Below are 24,561 nucleotides of genomic sequence, written 5' to 3'. Positions count from 1 at the left end.
CATTGAGGCTATCTGCTGAGCTATACTGGAGTCAGACAAAAACATGAATATTGAGAAATGAAACGTATATCTGACAAATAAATTACCAAACTAAAGCAATGCGTAGAAATTCTTTCAGTGTGCCTACCTCCAGCAATCTGGAACGTAATTTAAGTGACTGTTAAGAGATAACTTCAGAGGTGGTACGGGTTAGTACTTAGACGTATACAATCGAATGGTTATGAATCACGGAGACATTTAAAGTAGAGCTTTCATTTCTTTAACTAACGAGAGGCTAGTGAAATCCTTAATCTGCAAGCTGGGGACAATCGTGAGAAGAGCACTAAGATGATGACGTTCAGAAGATAGCATGACATACGTCATTTCATTTTCCACTAAATTACACATTTCGCCCTGTCCAGTGTTGCGTTATTTTTCAACTTTATTTCTTTTTGTTGGGCTAATAACTAGAACATTAGTAGGGAGTTCAGTACTGACATTGGAGCTACTCTTAGCACATTCACATTTACTTTTTGCTTGTATATTGATTGATTTACAGTAAACCTACTCTTCTTCGAGAGCGTGGCACTTCAGCAGAGCGAAAATTTCTCACGAAACTCTCAACAAATAAATGCAGAAGCGAGCCCTTACGAGCATGGTAACGAAACACGAAGGTCATAAATGATATTGAAGAATGCGGAGCATCGACAAATATTATATACATAATATACAGGGTGTTCCTATTATCTCGCAGTGCAAATTTAATAAAAAGGGAACGATTTCACGCGAAGTCAGCTTAGAGCATATTGTTGACAGTGTGCTGTAGTAGTCAAAACCATTTTTAATTACGGCGATTAATTAGTCATACTTTTATTTTTACCTCAAGCAATACGCACCTGATTACCGAAGTGTCAAGGAAGTAGATGTGCACCTGTTGAAATGACCTGCAATGGCACTACTTTCAACAGCGTACTAGATGCATTTTCGCCCCGCAGCGGTGGTCTAGTGGCTAAGGTACTCGGCTGCTGACCCGCAGGTCGCGGGTTCAAATCCCGGCTGCGGCGGCTGCATTTCCGATGGAGGCGGAAATGTTGTAGGCCCGTGTGCTCAGATTTGGGTGCACGTTAAAGAACCCCAGGTGGTCTAAATTTCCGGAGCCCTCCATTATGGCGTCTCTCATAATCATATGGTGGTTTTGGGACGTTAAACCCCACAAATCAATCAATTAGATGCATTTTCATTTTTTTTCCTATTGATAAAGAAAGCCCGCGAAGTCTGAAATTTGATGCGTGACGAGACTGTTGCGCCTGTTAGCACGCATCGGAAAACGGCACCCTGAAACAAGTTCCCTTTGAGGTAGCTAGCATCAAAGAATTGCAGAAGAAAGAAATACGTATCCCGCTATTTGCCACTTCTCGTGCGAAGAAATGCACCGCTTTGAGCTTCCCCATCCAGACTGTAATCAGAACATTGGTCCGGTCAAGTTATCAATGAGAAACGTTGACCGTGAAATACAGATAATGATTGCTACGTACATCCACCCTTATCTTTAACTATACTGTGCGAGCGCCAACTTTTTTGTGCGTCAGCGCCGTAAGATGGAGCCAAGTTGCAAACAGGGCGAGATTAAGCGCATGTTCGTGAAGCGCACTCAGCTGCACCCTTCGTCTGTTTGGCTGTTTCTATGTGATAAAGTCGCCTTGTATTAACTCACTTCAGCTTATCTCATTCGCGGGGGCGTGTGACGTATCTCCATAGTTCATTTTGTCGGTTGCGTGCTGATCTTCGGAATATAAGATTCGAGCAAGACGCGCAGCGTGTTCTTCTGAAGTAAGTTAATGCAGACAGACGTTCTCACAAAGGAAGAACCAAGAACGATAAGCCGAACGAATTTAGAAAAGGAAAACTGCATAGCCTTGACAACGGTTCAAAAGATAAGCAGTGGTGGCGCAGGAAACTGCCGAGGGCCCCGAATAGATGGCACTGCGTAAACGGGAATCGAAAAACGAAATTGGTTGTTTTTTTTTTGTTTTTTATGTATGGAAAGAAACAAATGTCCATCTTTTTTTATTCCATGCTTGGTGCGTGTGCGCTTATGCGGTCACCTCGACTGATTTTTTTTTATTCTATGGCTATTCTTTTTAAACAGATGGACTTGTGCTGGGCTACGGGTGTCTCGTTATCTTTATCTCGACTGTTTTAAGCACGTCGATACGCCCAGCAGCTCACGAAAGTGCCCTTCGGTACAAAGTACATGTGCGTACAAAGGTTACAAAGAACCCAAAAGAATTCAGTGCAGCTGGCACCAGAAAAAAAACAATTCATGAGTGAATACGTGGAACGAGATTATTTATTCATAGCTACCAGCAATGATGTTTGAATAAAAAAAATGTAACGTGTTAGACGCATTATCAAAAGTTCGCAAACAGCATCCCTTCGTTTTCAGATGCAATACGAACGTTTGTAGAAACTGTCATTACAAAACACTCATCAAAATAAGCATGAGGAGCTTCAGTGACAGCTTCGCATTACAGCTCCTGCTTTTGCCAAGCACACTTTAACCCTCCCCCACCACAACCCACTCCCCACCCCCGCACACACTTTTTTATCGTCTTACGACATAGTGCGGTCAAGCTGAAGACACAAAAAGGCGGGGTTTTTCGCAAACAAACTACGTTGGAGCGAAAGTCGAGAAAAGCGCGAGCATTCGAGCACGAGCAGGATCAGTGAAAATGTACGTAGTACACACATATACAACACTGAGAGCTAAAGCAAGGTCTCAAAGTGAAAATACCGACAAAAATAACACATATGCGCGCATTAGCAAAGAGAATCTACCTGTGGAACTTTCAGAAATCGATGCCTTCGACAGTATGACAGTTTGTGCGGCACCATACATAAGTACTGTGACTGTGCCTACAGCAACTGCAGTGACTTACAGAAGCAAATAAAAAAAATACTACAAAGAAAACCGAACGCCGAGGCCCACGCCAAACGTCGGATGAAAACCAACCGCGCATATGCGCGTCAGCTGCCCCCTTCGAACAGCGACAGTGCATGTTTCACGCTTCTTCCAGCCGATTGACTGACAATCCTCCTTTTTTTTTCTCTCTCTCTCTCTTTCTCTTCTCTTTCCTCTCTCTTTCTCATCTTTATGCCCCCTTCCTATTCCCCCAGCGTAGGGTAGCCAACCGGGCATGTGCCTGGTTAACCTCCCTGCCTTCCCTCTTGTTGTTTAACCCCCCCCCCCTTCATTGTCATTGATATGAGTATTTATTGTAGAACTCTCATGGCACGGCGATCGCTAAACAAATGTAGGGCTTCGAAGTACTACGCACAACACAGAATTCAAATGTTACCCTTCAATTGTGTAGAAAAGAGCACTTTCTCCCAGAAATGTTCGCTCTCTTCGCTTTGAGCATAAGCTCACTATGGTGCCTCTAGCACATTTTTTGGCGTCTCCGAGGGCAGATTGGAACGCAGTGCTTTAGTTTGTGGAAGCGCTGCCACCTGCTGTAAAGTAGTTTGTGCCTCGTGGCGCACCTGTCTCGCGCAGAAGCCGTATTTTGGGGTCACAACTATTGAGCGGCAGGTGGCGTTGTGTTCGCGAGCGTTGACCACCACTATCACCATCATTGTTAGATCGGTAGCGCCAGCGGTGACCTCCTGGCGGCAAGCCTTGGTGGCGACCCCAAAGAATTGAGCGAGTGTCTCTTCGGCTGTTGGCGTTTGGCGCGAACGGTTGTCTCTCGCAGTGGGACTCCGGTGCACGGCTCCCCGGGCCGTCTGCCGGGGGGCCTTTGTGATGAGTCAGGCGTTAAAGACACCATCTTGTCTGCCATGCCGTTGAGTGTTATTTAATATTGTGTAAGGATGTCTTGTGTAAGGATAATATTGTGTAAGGATGTCATAAGGATGTGTAAGGATTCGGCTGACGATATCGTCGATGAACAGCAGTTAAATAAATGTGAGTTGTTTGGTTTGTTCCGATCGTGTCTGCTGTGTCCGTTCATTCCAAGAGCGTGGCGATCGCCACATCGAGACCCCACAAGCTGTCAATGTGTTCGTCCCCGTTAAGTGACGGGTGGAATTTGAGACTTTCCGAGGCCTATGGGCCCAGCTGAGCGCACTTCGTGGGCATGCACTTACTCTCGCCCTGTCTTTAACTTGGCGCTATCGCATACGGCGCTGACGCACAAAGAAGTCGGCGCTCACCCACAATAGTAAAAAAAATTGCGCCGCTGTACAATCAAGGGGAAGGAATCCCTGGAAAGCTTTGACACCTGTTCACCGATTGCCCTTGCCAAATGCGCGGAACGCTGTCTCTATAGCAATAGAAAGTAGGCAAAGCGGTTGCATTCAGTAAGCTCATTCATTCAGTAAGCTCAGTAAGCTTTCTTTTACGGGTACAGCACAGTGACACGTTATTTTTTCATAACTCGTGGGCTTTCTATATTAACAGGAAAAAATGAGCCCGATCAGTGAGTGCGTAGTTTGAAGTAGCACTGAGATATGTCGCTTCAACAAGCGGACATTTGCTTCATTTACATTTTGATTATTGGGTGAGCACTTTTGGAGTTACAAATATAGTTATGAAAAATGCCCTGTAAATAACGAAAAAAGTGCTTGTGTTTACTGCAGTATATCGGGAACTATATTCACTTGGTTTGGTTCACGTAACGCTGTTTTTCTTTTTTTATATGTGTGCTATGGGATAACTGAAGCATCCTGTATGAGATAACTACAAGATACAGTGCAAATTACATATATGCATTGTTAATGTCCAACCAGATAGTAAAATAAGAAAGAAAATATGAAGCTTTTATGAGGTGTAGACATGTTAAATCACAAAAAAAGTCACAGCTTTGCCACAAAGGCACAACAATGATCGCGATAGTAACAAATCGGAAGGTCACGTGCTAAATGGCAAGCAGATCGAAACGTGCCGCACGTTTCTCACGCACAAATGCCGTACGAAATGCAGAGGCAAAGATGAACACGAATGAGCTCCTCAGTTCTTACTTCGCAGTGTCTGAAAAGCGCGCCCTTTTCGCAAACGGAGGTTGCGCAACGATTGCAGTGACCTTTGTGCGCCCCGTAACTACAACAGAATCGTTCCATTCCAAGCCCAACACCAGCCAAAGACGTATCAGCCTCCCCGCCGGGAAATAAGGGCGCGCTAGAGAACCTTCGCTTTACGGGCCAAAGTACGCGTGACACATGAGAGCCGCCACGCGCTCATTGCATCATCTTGTTGATAATGTTGAAAACACGATAGCTCCCCCCCCCCCGAGATGGCCGCTAACAGCGGTGAGTGGTAGATATAAATAGCCTGCCGTTTGAACGCTTAATGAGGTAACGCCGCAGTAGCTCAGTGGTCAACGGCTCGCATTTACGACGTGGAGGTCCCCACGTACGTTCGATTCCGGTTGCCGGAACATTTTTGTGCATTATTTCTTTCTTGCGTTTTCATATATATATACGCCTACATATACAGTGCATAAAATCGACGCCCACGCCGGCGGCGAAATCCAGCCAAAAGCTTCCATGTGATTGCTATCGCAATAAAACATTACTATCGCGAGTAAAAAAGTCAATGAAGTAAAAGAACTTCAATTGCCAGCATTCATAAAAGTATTGGCATTAATTCAACTACGCCTATACCATTTTAGACTTTTGCAATATTTTCTGTGGGACAAGTAACCAACGCACGCGAAGTTACTTGTCATTATTTGGGCATCAAGATTTATATTATCAGTGGGGGAAAGAGGGAGTGATTTTGAATGAAAAGAAGAGACAAGTGAGCCCCGTAATTGTCTCTCAGGGTGAGGACACCTCAACAGTAGCTCACGAGGTATGGGGGTAGAGAAGAGATTAAACGTATGGGATTAAAAGGTAAAGAGATAGAGAGAGAGAGAGGAAGGAGAGAGCGAGGCATCGCATAACCAATACGGCCAAGTGTAGCTTCAGAAGTTCGCGCTGAAAGGTGTGACTTCCCCACATATCATCTGTGGTAAAAAACAAATAAAAGTCATTTTCAGACAGCCTCGGAACTTCTAATGGATGTTATAAAAGTGCACGACACCTTGAATAAGACAATGATAACTCCTAAAGAAACTTTGAATTGAAAATGAGAGTCACGCACAACATTAGCTCTTTCTTCAAGGGTAGTGTGCCGCATATTGACTATACTGAGACCTTCTTTTTTGTAAGCAGTCTCCAAACATGCACACCAGAATGCGAAATCAGGTGGCTCGTTCTCGTGATTCTGTGCAAGATTAATCATCCTACGGCTCGCAGAAGCCGCTTTGAGAAGCGTTACCTTCTCTTCTCTCTGGCTTTCATGCTCAACACGAATAAAAACTTCTTTGAATCTTTCTTTTTTCGCACAACATTCGGAGTTTGTATTCCCGGTTTGTTTTTCTTAAGAACATCCTTATCAAAATTCTGAGCTTTCTGCCGCTACTTTTCAATACGTTAAAACTCGGCGATGAAAACAGTAGGTACGAGGACTAGGTTTGCTGCAGAATTTGCCTTTTTGGTAGCAAAGTCTTGTTTCTTGAACGAAACCTTGAATAAATATTATATGTGAGCTCTTTTTCTTGCGTTCCGAAGTCCTAAATACTTGAGAAAGACGAACTAAATGTAAGGTTCCTCCTCTGGTCTTGTTTTTACCTATTGCATGTCTATTGAAATGAAATTTACGTCTTGTGAGGAATTTTTTTAATGAAAGTCGGTTTAAAATTTTTCGAAAAGAGAAAAGATGCAGAATGGTTGACAGCCTCCTGCATATACAATATTGGTGTTTTGCTCAGAGTGGCATTCCTGTATATTCTCTCAATATTTTATTATTTTTTTACTTTGCAAGATATACATTTCGATAATATAATTCTCACGCACTTAAAATTTCTCGAAAAGAGAAAAGATGCGGATTGATTGACAGCCTCCTGCATATACAATATTGGTGTTATGCACAGAGTGGCATTCCTGTATATTCTCTCAATATTTTATTATTTTTTTACTGTGCAAGATATATATTTCGATAATATATTTCTCACGCACAAACCATTTCGCTCTTTTCAGCAACTGATATTTCTCCACCTTCTCTTGCTCTCTTCCAGCATTTCTTTCTCGGTCCTTTTTTTACATTTCTTATTCGTTGCCCGCTCGTAAGTCTTCTATTGGCTTCGTTTTTTGTAGTTAATTTGTCATTAAAATCACAAAGTTTCAGTGCCTGCTACTGTCTGTCACTAACTTTTCTCTGGGATATTCTTTATCATTATAAATTTCTCGGTATATCTTTGCTTACTTCCACGTAGTTATCGCACGCTCTTAGGAACCAACTTTGTCATCCTCGTCGCACAAATTCGTAAAGACTGCTCTGCCACATAAACATCTTGCAAGCGAACTGTTTCTGCACGCACTGGGAAAAATATCTTCCCGCTTGAGGTAAGATTGCACACTGTCTTTACAGAACGCTTGAGGGATAAAGGAACATGAATGTAATGAATGGAAGTTGTGATTAGCTTTGTCGGCGCAGTTTTTTTTTAGCCACCCCGCTGTTTCAAGGCCAATGGGAATTGAGCGCTTGAGCGCTTCAAGGCCAATGGGAATTTGTAGCGCTTAAAGACGCACGCGCACTAAATTATGCCAAATCATTCAGCTTCTCATAACATCGCTAATAATTTATTTGGACGCTACCCTAATCAATAGTTAGTAGAAAAACTGGTCGCACTATGGAATCGATGGTTATTCCCTAGTTTTACAGTAACCATTGTGTGGACCGGCATTTCATCTCGCAGAAGGCGAGTCTTTTCTTTTTCTTCTTTTCCTTCAAGCTCGTAAAGCGCCAATCACACCATTAGGCCTGATATGCAAATAAAAAAGAAATAAAAGAGGTCGCTCAGATTAGGTTCAATGCTTATGGCCGTTCCTCATTTAGATTTCACAGGCATAAGCCAAGACAACGTCGACAAGAATTAGAAATTCAAATCGGCCGTGATTATTGTTCCTGCACACTGGCGTACGCGCATCGCATCGGTGCCTTTACAATCCTTGTTGACCATTTACCGAGATGCACTTCGATGTAACACATGCATGATTTTTACTTTGGGAACTTTACAGTGAATGCTGCCACAAGTATCATAGAATTAATGCTTAGAGGAACACACTGTCTTGCATCTAACGTATGCGGTCGTACCAATCTGTAATATGAGTGCCTCTGTACAACCTAACCAGCGAGTCTGGTATAGGTGTTCTTTAGTCTCGCCAGTTGTGATTCATTGGATTTCTATAAAATACACATTCTACATCGACTAGAACTTTCGCTTTACCCTGAGGCAGGTGTGCTTAAACTATAGAGGTGATCAAGCCATAACAATGCTTCGAAATTCTTGCACTGTTGGGGCTCGAACTTTATTGCAGCAATAAGAATTTTATTTGAATATCAGGGAGTGTAACGTGAGACGGAAGTAGATGATTAGTCTAACGTTAAGACCAAAGATCACAGCATCTTCTTGATTGCGTATGCCATTTTAGGTGCCTTCGCAGCTTTTGAACTGACCGGCTGGGTTTTTAACACATGCAGACGTGATGCTCTCTAATATCATAAATGACGTCATACAAGCAAGTGCGTGATTGAATTTCACACAGCGCATGTCTAAACTGGATAAACGCACTATTTGATCCAAAGGCGTGAAGTGTAGAATAACTGTTTGACAGACAGTAGCCGTGGGTTCGTTTCTCCCTTAGACCATAGATTTATATTATTTATTCATATGCATCTATCTGAAATTTTCGCTCATGGAGAACGCCAACCGTTTGCTGACTACCAACGATGCTGCCACCGACACCGAGGCTGACAGTTACATTGACGCCAACACCTTAATTTCTGCGAAACGATCTTTGTAATGCTACCCCGTTAAATGCCCTTGGTAGATCGAGAATGAGGCTTCCATAATGAAAGCCTGGAGTTTCAGCTGAAGTTTTGATATTCAATAAGCAGTTGCGATAATGTTTATTTGGTGCAAACTAGCACTGTATTACCATCACTCGCGCACTCAGTCGTGTGACGTCACTACATTTAAAGCACGTCAGGTTCTGCATATGCTAGACACCTAATCCGTCGGTTAGTTCAAGTGCAGGGGGGGTAGCTGAAGAAATTCTGCATACTTTGCATGGTAAAACGTGGAACGCCTTTATTCCGAACAACAGTCCCCTGAGTGTTCCTACTAAAGGCACATGAGGCCTGACAGAAGGCCGATAACTCGCGTGCATTATTACACTCAATTGTTTATCACAGTCTCAGATAACATTTTATATTTTTAAAATGAAGTCCATGTTGCTGTAAGGAAGAAGGGGGGGGGGAGTCCAATAGTGTGGAAAGAAATTCTAGATATTCTTGGCACAGCGAAGCACTGACCGGTAAGCGTGCGCTGTTCAACGTATTAACGCGATACCGTCAAAGAGCTCGTTTTACGGAAATTCTGGCGTCGACGTCGGTGTCGGCGTGGGCGTTGTCAGATTTGAGCAAAAAGTCATCTTGTTCGTGACCTAAAAATTGAGAAAAATGCAAATAAAATGAATATTAAAAATTTCCTGGTCCAAGCGAACATCGATAACAGGCCCTGGGCGTAGGAAGCAGATGTTCTACCATGCAGCCACAAAATTTGTTGAAACGGCTTTGGAAAAAGACACACTACATAAACGTCATGTAGCTGAAGTAATCTCCTTAGCGCATCATATATTGCGTGGCAGAAGCGTAGAATCACGCCTGACGTCAAGAGATCTCAATTGAGCAACGAGGGGCTGTTTAGAAGCCGATTCCTTGTAATGTACTCAGACATATTTATACAGCAGCAGCACAATAATCAACAATGTGAACAACTGCGTTGACTCAAGTGTTGTCCTAGGGACTGGGGCCTTCACTTATTCGCAAAAAAGTAATTATGCTGTACTTAACAACTGTGCTTGCAGTAGGCACTGAACGGTATACTTTGAAATGGCCAGTGTTACGCGCGCAATCTATCGTGCTTTTACGAGACGGTTGAGGCATGCACCGAAAACCGAAGCACGTTAGCAGTTCGGAAGGAAATATTGCGCACGATGCCTGCTTACGCTGTCCCGACCTGTACTCTTCAAGGCTAAGCTCTAGCGTTCTCCACTTCTTTTCTCTATTTCTGTATATTTCTCTATAGAGCTGGAAGATCTTCTTTTGTTGTCTTTCTTTCTTTCACTCCATCTTTTTTTCTTTCATCACTGTTTTTCCTGTCCATTTTCCGTTTATTTCTATCGCCTCGATTTTCTCTCTTTCCTGCCTTTTTTCAATTCGTTCGACTTCTCTTTCTCAGGAAACACAGCAGGGCTTTCACTGCCTTGTGTGAACGCCTCTGACATGTGGTAGAGTTCTACACGCTGCAGGGAATTTAGTCAGTCTCCCCCACACTTTTTCTCTTTTCCCTCTCTTCCATCTTTCTCGTCTTTCTTGTCCCCTTCTCTAATCCCCCAGTGTAGGGTAGCCAACCGGATGTCTTTCTGGTTAACCTCCCTGCCTTCTCCCTTTTGTTGCTTCCTTCCTCCGACTTCTCTCTTATTCATTGTACGCTGTGTTTCACTGTGTTTCGCTGTCTTCCCTCCTCCTTTCCAATTTCTTCACCCTCCCCTCTTTTCTCTACCCCCTTGCTGTACAACACTAAACATGGCAATGCTATGTTCTGGCTACTTGCCTGGATAACCAAGCGGTGAAGACACTCGCCTCCAGATCGTGGGCACGTGGGCTCAAATCCCGCTGTTTCATGGAGGCGTTTTCGCCAAGATTTTTCTCTTTTCTTATATCTCTCTGTCTTTCTGTTTATTTTCCTCTTGATTTCATCGCTGCCCTCGTCACCCTCAGATTTCTCCTCCACTTTGTGCTTCCTCTCACTACACTCCATGCTCCTCCGCCCACGAGTTCTGGGAGCCAAGCAGAAGATGAAAGAAGAGCACGAAGAGAGCGCGTATGATGAAAATTTTGTGACAGGTTATTTTACGCCAGCTAGTTTCATTTTTAAATCATTCGAAATGTGGGAATGGCTCTGCAAATTCTTGTGCTTCAAGTAAATTAGGCAGGGAAGTGACATTTTATTTCAGGGCAGAGATGCGTATTCTGTAAAATTCATAAAGTATACCTTGCATGTCTAGCTGGTTGAACTACATTGACAAATATATTATCGATTGGTGGGATCACGCACGTTAGCATAATTAAGCTTGTGAATATGTATACATTAAGCCATACAATCTATTCCTGCGGAACGTCTCATGCGCATATTCTAAAGTAAAAAAAAAAACTTCACTACAAGCTCCACCAAGGCGATTCTTGGCCTGGATATTGAAAAGGCCTTTGATACCGTCGAACACGAATTGATAATAAAACAAGTTGAGGCATCAGGTCTAGGTCGAAAAATGTACAATTACATACGTGATTTTCTTGCAAGCAGGCACGCAAGTGTCGTCATCGCCGACCAAGAGTCACAAGATTTTGAAATGGGCTCGACGGGCATGCCGCAAGACTCCGTGTTATCACAATTACTTTTTAATTTAGTGCTATTGGGGATACCAGAGAAATTAATGGAAATATCCGGATTGTGTGACCGTATATACGCGGACGACATCACCCTTTGGGTTCCCGGAGGAGGTTGTGACGGTCACGTCGAGAGAACGCTGCAGGTGAGAGTAGACAAAGTTGAGGAGTACTTGCAAAGGGCCTCGAGTGCTCAGCAACCAAATCCAAACTTTTAATCTACAACCCACAAGTACAGGCCGCGAAACCCCACGTGGCAAGGAAATGAAATCCTTCAAAATACGCGTTCTGTTGGCACATGGCACTCCCATACCTCACGTAGACAGAATTTGAATTCTGGGTTTACACATACAGGCAAATGGCCATAATGGTCAGACCATGCGCCGACTCCGTCGTTCAGTAGACGACGCGATCGGACTCTTGCGTCGTTTCACGAATGGACGTAATGGTCTGCGCGAACACTGCGCGATCCGTCTCGTGCAAGACTGCGCGATAAGCCGAATAACATACGTTGCCCCTTACCTCAAGTGGATAGGCCCAGAAAAAAAACAAAATCAACTGCATGCTACGGAAGGCTTTCAAGAGCGCTATCGGCCTCCCGATCAACGCGAGCACCGAAAGATTTCTAGAGCTAGGACTTCACAACTCACTCGACGAGTTAATTGAAGCCCATGATGTTGCGCAATACGAACGCTTAACAAAATCAAAGACGGGTCGACACATCCTTGAGTCGCTGGGCATCAGATATTACACTCAGCGAGGAGAAAAGGTGGAGGTCTCTGCTTCAGTTCGCGACCGCTTGATCGTTCCGCCGATTCCAAGGAATATGCACCCGACGCACCACTTCGGACGGCGTAACGAGCGTGTTATACAGCTTCAAAAGAAGTTTGGTAACAGTACGGACGTGGTATACGTAGACGCCGCGAGATATGGAGAAGGGAGAAGAGCCCACGCAACTGTCGCGAGTGCCACGTTGACGACAGGACACACGGAGGCGGCCGAAGAAGCTGTGATAGCCTTAGCACTCGCCGCAGTGCCGCATGCAGAAATTGTAATAAGCGGCCGCAGTTTCGCACGCGGCCGTGTCTCGCGGAAAGCGGCGCGCACCCTGCAAACCTGCGGAGATGGCGACGCGACGTCGCCCTCACAACCTCAAACTTAAACGGTTTTCCTCCCGTGGACCCCGCCACACACCAGCGTTCTGCTGGCGGGGAACGAGACGGCCCACGCCGCAGCTCGAGATCTCACTCACCGAGCTGCGGCCCACTACGTGGCCGCCACCTCTGACTCCGAGAGCGGGGCGATGCATTTGCTGGATGAAGACACATTGGTAGGCACGCAGCGACAAGATTCAGAATAGTCATGGGGTGATCGTCTTACAACGTTCCGTGTCATCGCTCAACTCTATAGGCTCGAAAGGCGTAGATTCCCGCCACCGCACAAGAAATTAAACAGGCACAATGCCGAAAGCTTTCGCTAAGTCCAAAGCAACTCCTACCCTAGCCCGGTCGTTCTACGCCACCTCTACCCGAACCTATACCCCACCGATATGTGTAAAGCGTGCGGGCACAGAGCAATGCTGAGCCACATGCTCTGGGAACGTGCCGGCGACAACAGTCGCACCAAATCACAGGGAGCCTCAAGCTCACTCGTTCCTGCCACCGCTCCAGCTGCGGGACCACGGGGGACCTTCTTCATCGGCGTCGCCGCCACTGGGAAGCGGTTCTTCAAAGCCCAGAGCTGAACGACCAGCTTTGGGCCGTCTGGTAGGCCGAGATAACGCCCGAGTCCAGGGACTACGAGCCGCCACCTAACGCCACCGAGACCAAGTTGCCGGCCCATTGTGTCCAATAAAGTCTTTTCTCTCTCGGCAGATCCCACGTACCTTGGGAACCAATGTTATGCGAAGCATGCGGTTGCAAAGTGAATATGTTGTAATTTTCTTTTAGGAAAGTGGTATGAAGTGGCGCTCGGTAGATGCACAAAAACACGCACACACATGTGTTAAACAGCCGCATATGTTTTCTATTAGCAGTCCTTTACAGTTGCGTAACAATGCCCACAGCAACATGGATATTAGCAATATTAGAAGCAGTATAAGCTGATATGAAGCGCTGGTGTTTACACTGGGGCTGTCGAGGATAGTAGACTTTGACGCTGCTACACAAATCAACCTCACTTGATGGCGCCTATCTTCAATTGACGTTACCTGGTCATGACGGCCGTGTCCTAGGAGTACAGATGTCATGTTCATAAAGTTGAATAGCCGGTACTGCTACCACACACGTTTCACAAACATTAGAGTCAATTTGTGAATAATTTCCGAGACCTGACATCACTATGTGCTAGCACACTTATTTGACATGCAGAATAATATGCGATTGAATTCCTGCTGGGGCACTGACATTTATTTTTTGCATTCTTCCGGTAAACGTTGCCTATGTCAGCTTTTCATCAATGCTCAAGTGTTAAAATTACCGATGTGTGTTCTTGCCATTACTGGGTAGATATAAAATGTATATCACCTGTGGTACAATCCCGCATGCTAGTGGCAGAAACCCACCCCGGGTATGTGCCACTGTTTTTGGAAAGAGTTTGATGATGTACGTGACAAAATTGTGACATTATTTATGTCATTGCCAGCGCGCCATATTCGCCAAGCCATCTTACCCTGCCGTACTAATTTTGGTGCACCCCAAGTTAAGTGAGTGATCATGAGAGCACCCAGACGTAGGCGGCTCGAAAGATAGATAGATAGATAGATTGATTGATTGATTGATTGATTGATTGATTGATTGATTGATTGATTGATTGATTGATTGATTGATTGATTGATTGATTGATTGATAGATAGATAGATAGATAGATAGATAGATAGATAGATAGATAGATAGATAGATAGATAGATAGATAGATAGATAGATAGATAGATAGATAGATAGATAGATAGATAGATAGATAGATAGATAGATAGATAGATAGATAGATAGATAGATAGATAGATAGATAGATAGATAGATAGATAGATAGATAGATAGATAGATAGATAGATAGACAGACAGACAGACAGACAGACAGACAGACAGACAGATGTCAAGTGCTTGTATATAGTACGCAAAGAAATGCTTCGCACTTAAAAATTGTGTAAATATGTGGGTTTCAGTCAAATTATCAATTATAAATGTCGGGTCACCAATGTGATAAACCTAAGTGATGCACCGGAAAAATAATTGTGCATAAGTTAAATTTATAATTCTATCCGAGGTCGCTGTCACTCATGCTTCGGTATTTTAGCTGAGTATTATTACTTAATAATTGCCCTGATTACATTCAGCTCTTCTCTCATACGGATGGTGGTTAATGCATACACCTTTAGGAGAAACGAAAACAAATTCGCTTTGTACGTAGGGTAAACGTTCCGTCAATATGATAAGAATAATTAAAGAATCGTTATCGCATACGCTACACCACCTGTTGTCTTTTTAATTAGTGAATGGGATAGGATCGCAAAGTGAGAAGACAGCTACATATACGTTAGAGTGGCTGCTTGTACGTGTAGGCAGTCTTTTAGCACTTGATTGACAATTGCGCCTTTAAACACTGTGTACACAGAGGCGGGTGATTATAAACAAACATAAGCAACAAAGATACGCTCATACATACTTGAATTTACTTCATCTCCCCACATTTGGTTTAGCAAAGTATTCCGAGGCTATTTTTAAATCCCTTGTCATTAAGCTGACAGGCTTCCTCACGTGCTGATTGGTTTTGTATTCTTGTGAGCTAGTTCTCAGCGTATCTTCAACAGCTGTATGCATGTACATGCACACTACTCTATAGGTATCTGTAAGGACCACCAGTACAACGAAAGGCCGTGGAAATATTTGAAGTCGTGATGACACACAACTTCAGAGTATCAAGGTCAATCTTTGCACCAAATATATTTTGTTGTACTCGACGACGTTTCTATGCGACGCAGTTGGAATAATGTAACTCCACTTCAAGCGCTATATTTTCCTATTTAGAGAGAAGAGGCCAAGTTGTCTCTAGTATTTTTTGTCTTCTTCCTATTTTTATGAACACCGAATTGCTCAGCCGAAATATTTCTAATTACCAATATGTCACGTGTCGACGTTTGAAAGTTTTGCATGTGCACCTTTTAGAAAACGCACTTCCGGCGCGGGTTCATGTACGAGCCGCGACGACATTGAAATGCGCGGTTGAAGCTGATCGAGTGGCGCAAAGGTCCGTTTACGCGGTATCTGGCGTGAGCCCGGCGACCGTGGCGCAGCAGTTGGTCTTCGTACGCAGTGTCGTACCTCTCGCAGCGGTTCAGCGCGAAGTGTATGAAGAAGAGCTGCTCATTACTGAACGGCAAACCGGGCAGTGTACCTTCTCTACTGGTACCGATCAGCCGACTATACGCTCGAAAGGACGCCGCGACAGCCAGCAGATCGCGCACGTCCTCCCGAGCCGTACCATTGGACGAGAATGGCACTGACGTAGCCTCGCTCATAGACAGCCGGTCCTCGCGCAAGCACGATTCAGTCACTGCGAAGCGGCCGTGCAAGTCAGTGTAGATAGAGCGTAGCTGAAATGACACGTCCCGGAACACGTCCAAAAGAGCGGCGCTCAATTGGAACAGCAGGCGTGGAAGGTGGTACTCCCAGAAAGCCTCGTGATGATACGCCCCACGCATGGCGCCCAGAGGCACGAACAGCGTGCCGTCATCGAGCACGCGACTTTCTGTCTCGAATAAGTCGAGCGGGTAGTCCGGAAAAGGTCGCCGACTGGCCGCCAGGCGACGGCGCTGGCGCTGTGCCACCATTTTCCGGAACACGTCGACTGCTCGAAGATTAGCCGAAGCGCAGTTGAATGGACGGCACTGAGACGTGCGGAATGCGAACTTCGACCATTCGGTCGGTGCGAAGAAAGCTGTCTTGAGCGTCTTGACGCGGTGTTCTAGCTTGGCCAGGAACGAAGCCGTCACCCAAGACATCTCACCGAGGAATTCGAGGACGTCCCTCTTGGCGTGTTCCGCCACGCTCTTCAACACTGGCTCGTTCTCCTCGTGTTTCGACTGGACGGCCAGCAAGTAAGCCGCGAGTCCCGGTTCGGCTCGCGCCGCTACTGTGGTGCAGACGTGGCTGCGACGCTCACCCCAGCCGTCCTCCCAACCGACCGTCTGTGCAACTGCCACGTCGTTCAGCTTGCGAAACCGCTTGCCCGGAAACATCGGCGCATACGCGAGCGCTAGTCGAAACCCTAGATAGTTGAGCACGAGTGCTGGCTTCGTGGAAGAGATGAGCCCGAGCAAGCCAACCCCAATTCGCTTGGGCTCATACGTGACTTTGGTAGCAGTCGTAATCGTACGGATGCTGAAAACCGCGTTCGTTAGGAATTCTGCCCAATTCCACTCTGCAGTAGACTCGAGCTCTTTGAGGGACACTGTCACGAACTCTTCGGCGGGTGTGCTGAGGAGCGCCACGAGCTCCTGCTCGAAATCGAAGAGCTCCGGCATGGGCATGTGGGCAATACGGCGAGCCGCATCGATATACCAACCGCGATGCGCGTTGGCCACATAAACGAAGTCCGGGAAGAGTGTTCGTGCACCATGCAGCATGATCCCGCTGTCCGTCAGGCTTACGTGCACGAATGGCGAGATGCCGGTGATTCGCAGAAGCCTTCCAGCAACAGCGGCGGAGCTGGCGAGGCTCCAGGCATACGGAAATCCGTTAAGGCCGACGCTGTCGAGGATCTCTTGGAAGACCAGCTTTTCTGAACCAGAGGGAGACATGTTCAGGCAGGCTTTGTACAGGTCGAACATGGCGCGGCTACCCGTGTCTTCAGTGCCAGACGCTAGCATGGCTGTCAGCTTCTCTTCTAACTCACGCGTGCTCATGATGGCCTCAGAGTACACGGCCTCGCCTTGTAATTGGTACGTGGCACTCCAGTTCGCGCAGACGTACTCGTAGAAGTTGTCGCAGGGATCGCCATCTTGGAGAGACTCTGCAATGTACCTGAATCAATAAAAAAGAGAAAAACAATGACTGAAAAAGTGATCAATAGAGACATTTTCACATTTAAGAAGTGCTCCTATACTTACGAACTGCTATAAATAAGTGTGAGGTGAAAGGTTTCCACACCAAATACGTCGAAGAAGTTGGAAAAAGTAATGTGATAGAAAGTAAAGTTGTTGTGTTTGACAGACTAACACGCGGACATTCAAAATATTATTATTTCACCGAAGTTCTGTACTGTGCAAATGAATGTAACTATGCCTGTTTTTTTGTTGTTTTATTCTTCCTATTTGCTGTCTTTTAAATGCGGTCACAATTGCCGAAAGTCGAACCCGCTTTCTCGAGCTTGGGTGTTCAGCTCCTCTACCTGAGCTTCCGTGGTGGCTGTTCCTGATCATAGAAGGATTGTTTTCCGTTTTCGACAAGAACTTATGCATATTCCATTCGGTTGCCATAAGGCATTTTGTAGAAAAGAACAGAGTGGGTCAGGAAACAAGCGGGTGTTAAAAACATCATAGACTTGTGGTTAAGCAGATTATGGTGGCCAACCACGGTGAGTGGTAGCTATATACGCAGCAGGTGTAACAGCAGTTAATCTCCTAATTATGGCTATCGCCAACCGAGCTTGGCAAGAGCCGTTTACTCTCACAAATCGAGACGCTGCGTTATGGCTGGTGAGCTTCGCACCAGCCTTGAACGGGCGCAAGCTCATCGGTAGCGCCTCGTTGTTTACTAATTTTCACGCAACGTGGCTCCTGGCAGTCCGCGAACAGTAGTGGAGAAAATCTCGTGGCAAATTATACCTTCGCCGTGGAATGGCTTGTACCAAAGATTATTCGGTCCTCGGAGAGATTAGAAAGATAGTATCACTACAGGTTTCTTGGGCGAATCGCGTTTCGCATTGTCACTCAGCTTCAGACACTGAATACGCTGTGGACGCTGTAACGAATCAATACACTGTCTCCAAGGTGTACAAAGGTTGACTCGTACCACGAAACGTGCCGAGGATGTGCCCAAACTTCTTGATGACCACATGATCAGCACAAGATTTCATCGGCTTGCTCAACTGAATCAACTGAGAATGTGTCGCAACGGCAAGTCGCGTTCACATTAACTTAGGTTGGCATTGTAAATCAGCGTTTATCATAACCACAGTTAACGCTGTGCGTGTGACAGGGTATTAGTAGTAATAATAAAAAAGAAATTGGCAGGGCATCTAGTGCGTAAGATAAATGCTGGTCATTATGAGTTGCAGAGTGGGGACTAAGAGAAGGCATGCCCGCAAGGGTAAGACAGAAAGTCATGTAGGCCGCTACAGCAGTCTACCGGTATAACAATCACAGGACCAGGTTAATTGGTGAAACGTGAAAGAGCTTTTTCCGCTGATATCGGCGGGGTTAGGTTGATGAGAACCATAAGTACGACGACCATATTTTAAGTGGAACTGACAATTATCAGCAATCAGCAGCGCAAACGCACCTGGACAGATGGCGACAGCTTTCGCCGACGCAGCTTGGGGCCGAGTCTCGACGACCCTGCTGTAATGGCGACCACGTGGACGCACGTCCTCGTCGGCCGGATTCCAGCAGTCCCCTTGAACCTGCTCCAGAGCCGCTCATTATTCTCTGCAAGGCCAGTGATGCGCCGATGCCAATGGCGACCACGCCCAAAGCACTGCAGACAACGCAAAGGCGCCAACGAAGAGGCTGAGAACGAGGTGGAAAGATGGACGTGGCCGCGGGGGCTGCCCACGGCGCCGCTGAAGCTTGACCGCCACCGGACATCTCTGTCTGTCCTACTTTTTCTTTAGCTTGGTCGCGCATGAGCTAGATGATGATGGCGGCGACATCCTCTTACTCATGGCAATCACCCACAAAGGGGCCGGGACCAGAAACCGCGTGGCAGGGTGTCTAAAGGGTTTGTCAACCACTCGAGAAAATTATTAGGGGCGATGCTCCTGAGGGCATGGATCTGTCCATCCCTTGTATGTATGTATGTATGTATGTATGTATGTATGTATGTATGTATGTATGTATGTATGTATGTATGTATGTATGTATGTATGTATGTATGTATGTATGTATGTATGTATGTATGTATGTATGTACGTGACCAACTATTCGACCTTTGCTAACTGTCCACTACTTCAGCCTTGCAAACATCCCATTACGCCCCATCACTGATCCACCACTTCACCGACTATAAAGCAAATATTGTTCAGAAATAGCCGACATGAAATGCAAGATGGTTGTGTACTTGTATCCAAGTGCGCGTTAAAAAACCATAGATTGTCCCACTGTATCCACTCCTTGTTTTTACATGACCACCTATAGTTTCACCTTTGCAAACTGCCCGCAACTTCGTCCTTGCCCTTGCCCAGAGCAGTCGCGTTAAACACTAGAGCTGTGTAAAGAGTGATAGATAGATAGATAGATAGATAGATAGATAGATAGATAGATAGATAGATAGATAGATAGATAGATAGATAGATAGATAGATAGATAGATAGATAGATAGAGATAGATAGGTAGATAGATAGATAGATAGATAGATAGATAGATAGATAGATAGATAGATAGATAGATAGATAGATAGATAGATAGATAGATAGATAGATAGATAGATAGATAGATAGATAGATAGATAGATAGATAGATAGATAGATAGATAGATAGATAGATAGATAGATAGATAGATAGATAGATAGATAGATAGATAGATAGATAGATAGATAGATAGATAGATAGATAGATAGATAGATAGATAGATTGTTCTATTCAGGTGTACAAAACTTCAGCCAGTACCTTTTCATGATTTCTAGTGAGATTACACTTTGTGTTTACTTGTGTGTAGACTGGACTGGAAGAACTTCATTTAGGTCCTGTAGGAGACGCTTAGCCCTCAGCGGATGCCTCCCGCATAGACTCGCCCCTCAATACTGTGGCGATGAGACAGTCATTGTACCCAAGCAAATACGCGATCAAATACTCGTGGAACCAGTTCCAAAAAACATGCACCCGCTCTACAACAAAAAGCGCCGTCAAGCGCGAGCACGAAAACTCCTGCAGAGAAGTAGCGATCCAGACGCTTACTTTACCGACGTCAGTCTTTATCCCGCGCCACCACAAGGCTCCAGAAAACAAGCATATGCATTGGCAGTGACTAACCAAAGCAAAGTCGTGGCCTGCGCGTCCCTACGCACCAGATCAAGTGCCACCGCAGAGGCAGCAGCCATAGCCTTGGCAATCAGAGAAGCTGAAAGAAGGGGGCGCTCAGCGTATATTTTGACAGACTCACAAGCTGAATGTCGCTTATACCTTAGAGGCACACTTCCAAGGTGCGTCACTGATATTTTGGGGTCCATGTTGATGGAGGCACATGGCGTCACTTGGTGCCCAGGGCATGACGGCCTGGGGGGGAACGAGGAGGCAAACTGCGTAGCTCGCGGACTTACTGGCCGAGACGCAGGACTCTCCTCAGGACACCTCACAGGGCATCATGAAGAGCAAAGTGTAACAAGCAGGCAGATATTGGAAAACCAACGCCTTACAAGACGCACGTACGCCCCTCCACATCCGAACTTAAGCAGCCAACAAGCCCGGGATTGACGCCGCCTCCAAACGAACACATACCCCCACATATCAAAACTACACGCAATTTTTCCACAGATATACACAACAGGGGTATGCCCATGGTGTAATAACCACACAGCCACACTTACACACATAACCTACCAATGTACCGAGCGGCCAGCCAATGCAGTATCTAGGTTGGTGCGCTCACTACAAACACTCACAACGTGGTCTTGGGAGGCACGGCTTTCCGAGCTGGCACTGGGGAGCCAACTAGTGACCCTAGACCAGGCCCGGCGAGCCGCTGTGGCCAGTGGGGCTCTACAAGAGGGCTCCACCCGGGATTAGTCACGTAATTTTAATTCTTCAATAAAGTTTATTCTCTCTCTCTCTCTCTCCCGCATAGAAACCGAAAGGCAATACCTTGCCGCAGCGGGAAACATGTTCTCAGAGCTGCATTTACGACTATTTTCGCAACGAAAGCTTAGTCAGCAGACACAAATTTCAGTGCTATGTGTTTTCTTACTGAACACTTCACACGCAAAGGAAGACACGTGTAATGATGGTTGGTAGCGGCCAATTTTTCGACGTCTGCACTTAATACGCTAAGTTTCTTTAGAAGATAATAATAATAATAATAATAAGAAGAAGAAGAAGAAGAAGAAAAAGAAGAAACTATTATTATTATTATTATTATTATTATTATTATTATTATTATTATTATTATTATTATTATTATTATTATTATTATTATTATTATTATTATTATTATTATTATTATTATTATTATTATTATTATTATTATTATTATTATTATTATTATTATTATTATTATTATTATTATTATTAGGTGGGGTTTGGCGTCCCAAAACCACTATGTGGTTATAATAGACGCCATAATGGAGAACACTGGAAATTTCCACCACCTGTGGTTCTTTAACGTACCGTGAAATCAAAGTACACGGTCCTCAAGCATTTTCGCCTCCATGAAAAATGCCGCCGCCATGGCCGGGATTCGATCGACACCGCGACCTGCAGGTCAGCAGCCGAGTGAGTTAGCCAATAGCGTGTAAGGGTTTAGTGGAAAAAGCACTGGAAAGCTACTGAGTTTGAGATATTCCTAAGAATTCCACACGTTCTATAACAAAGCGATTGAGGAACGTGCATCAGAGGGACAATGATACAGACACGTTTTGGTTGCCTGTGCTATATCGGAGTGCTCTTATGATAAATAAAACGATACACATTGTAACAGCCAAAGGCGAATCAAATGCACGCAAGAACCACAAAAACAAGCTAATTACAAAATCTCGCTGAGATGCCGCATGATGGTGCGGTCAGTGGACCAATCGCGTTTCGTATCTCCGTGGTAGTGCGCGCATTTTCCAATATGCCGAATCGGAGGTGGTTTCTTTAACGCCGGTATTAATCCACATAAGAATGCGTGCACGTCTGCCCTCTATAGCGCTCAGTATATATAGTGACGTCTGAACTTGTTACGCACTGCAAGTTATTACCTTTGATTTCTACTTTGTAAGGTGAGTGCCTACATCGTTTAGCGTGGAGCGTGCTAGAAAACTTCCAAACACCTGTAAGGTATGCCACGTTGCTTGCCACCTAAGCAAGAATACTAAATTACAAGTTTTTGTCGAGTACACTTCTTAGAGAGGGTTCGCACCGCACCATAAGTTAGGGTGCTAATTAACTGCGTATTAAGTGCTTAAATTATGTGCTTATTATGTGCTAAGCACCTTTGCACTCGGACTGTTGGCGTCTCCTGTCGTCGTAGCTCGTCATTTTGTCTCCTGTCTTCGCTCATCGCGGTAAAACAAGTGGCAGATAAGAAAAGGGTTCGCTCAAGAAAAACTCGAGAGTGAGTGAGTGAGTGAAAACATTCTCCGAAAAACAAAAAAAGAAGTGCCTAATTTGAGATAGGGAGTGGAGTCCTTATTCCGGGACCTAATTGGCGACAGTCGCCAGCCTAGACCTCTGAACCAGGACCCTTTCGGCCTGAAGGTCTGAGCAACCGAGCAGGGTTGCCAGGGTTGCCGCCCACTCCTCTCGCGTTGGACACCTGCTCGCCCGTGAGAGACTACGTCACCTACGCTACTCCGAGTGGCAAATTAAAGCGCCTTGGCTCAGAAAAGGCTGTGTTTCTGCGATGGATGCTGTCTACGATGCTGTCTGTATAGCGACGCTAGGACGCGTCTCCTCATTGCTATTGACTTTACGTGTTTCTGTGGGAAACATCGGTGCTTCGCACTTCCTGGAGTGGAGCTGTTTTGTAGTGTAAGCTATACTGGCCGATATTGAGCTGTTTCCCGTGTCTTATCGAGAGCCGTGTTGCGCATGCACAAGGAGCAGCGAAATAACACGGCGCACAGCTTATCCAGGCCTTCCAGGCTTTCTCTGGCGCACAGCTGGCCGAAGACGTGTCACTAGTGGGCTAGAGACACGTCTTCGGTGTTATGGATGTCAACATCGACTTTTCGCAGTTCTCGTTGTTCGGATGAGGCAGCAGCGGGGCCTGCCTGTCCGTTTGAATGCAGCACGGCTTCGCCAACAGAACCGAAGCTGGCGTAGATTTCCACGACCCCACTTTCAGCCCCGTGACGTGAGCACAACAATACACGCTTTTCGTTCGCGTGATCTAAAACTCTTCCTCCAATAACGTCAACCGAAAAGGTTGCGAAATCGTCGATGATAGTGTACGCCCACGCGAACTAAGTGTTCTTTAGAAATGTAAAATTTCTTTAGCTTCCCTTTAAATCATCTGACTCGCCATAGAAACGTATTTAGAGTAGCTTCAATACTGAGTAACACTTGTCTCCTTCCATTTACGCAATGCTCAAATTAAGCATAGAGGGCCTCTGGTTAACTCATCCTTTCTGTGTAAGTATAACTTGTACTCAGCAGTTCTGACTTCCACAGCACCTTGTGTTGCACATCTTTGCATGAACTATGGAGGAGTTGGTGAACCTTGTTATACCATGCTGTTTTACATTCATGCATACAAAAAAAAACCCTGTGCCAGAAGACACTACGAAAAAAAAACGTCAAACTGCACACAGAAAAAACCTGCCGCCAGTGAGGATCGAACTCACGACCCCTGGTTTACGAGACCAGTGCTCTGCCGCTGAGCTATAGCGGCTGTTACTGCAATGACTTAGTTCTGGCGTTCCCGTAATCATTTTTTTTATATCTTTCGTGTCGTGACTTTTTGTGACATGCTAGCATGATCGAAAAATTTGATCATTATTTTGATGCATCGCGCTTGCATCATACCAAGAACGCTTTTGTCTAAGAAGGTTCAACAGTTGTAGCTTCGATTTGGTTATGCTAGCATGTCGAGAAGAAATCGAAGAACTACAGGAGCGAGCGCCGTCTCATAGAGTTTCTTGACACTACTAAACTGCTATATTAGGCTCCTTGT

At 45.3% G+C, this 24,561-nt stretch overlaps 1 protein-coding gene and 1 non-coding gene across 2 annotated transcripts; both read right to left on the bottom strand.

The window, feature by feature from the left end:
* Window positions 1-15,695: 15,695 nt before the first annotated feature.
* On the bottom strand, window positions 15,696-19,340 carry LOC119165422 (neprilysin-1). The gene is made up of 2 exons (XM_037417605.2): window positions 19,036-19,340; window positions 15,696-17,556 (listed from the first exon to the last, which is right to left on the bottom strand). The coding sequence occupies exons 1-2, from the start codon at window positions 19,338-19,340 to the stop codon at window positions 15,696-15,698; spliced, it is 2,166 nt and encodes a 721-aa protein (XP_037273502.2).
* A 4,867-nt stretch (window positions 19,341-24,207) lies between these two features.
* TRNAT-CGU (transfer RNA threonine (anticodon CGU)) lies at window positions 24,208-24,279 on the bottom strand. The gene has a single exon. It is a non-coding gene; the product is annotated as a tRNA-Thr (tRNA).
* Window positions 24,280-24,561: the final 282 nt, after the last annotated feature.

The sequence above is a fragment of the Rhipicephalus microplus genome, chromosome 1 (genome assembly GCF_043290135.1).
Source record: "Rhipicephalus microplus isolate Deutch F79 chromosome 1, USDA_Rmic, whole genome shotgun sequence".
NCBI lineage: Eukaryota > Metazoa > Arthropoda > Arachnida > Ixodida > Ixodidae > Rhipicephalus > Rhipicephalus microplus.
This window is presented reverse-complemented; position numbering and strand designations above follow the sequence as displayed.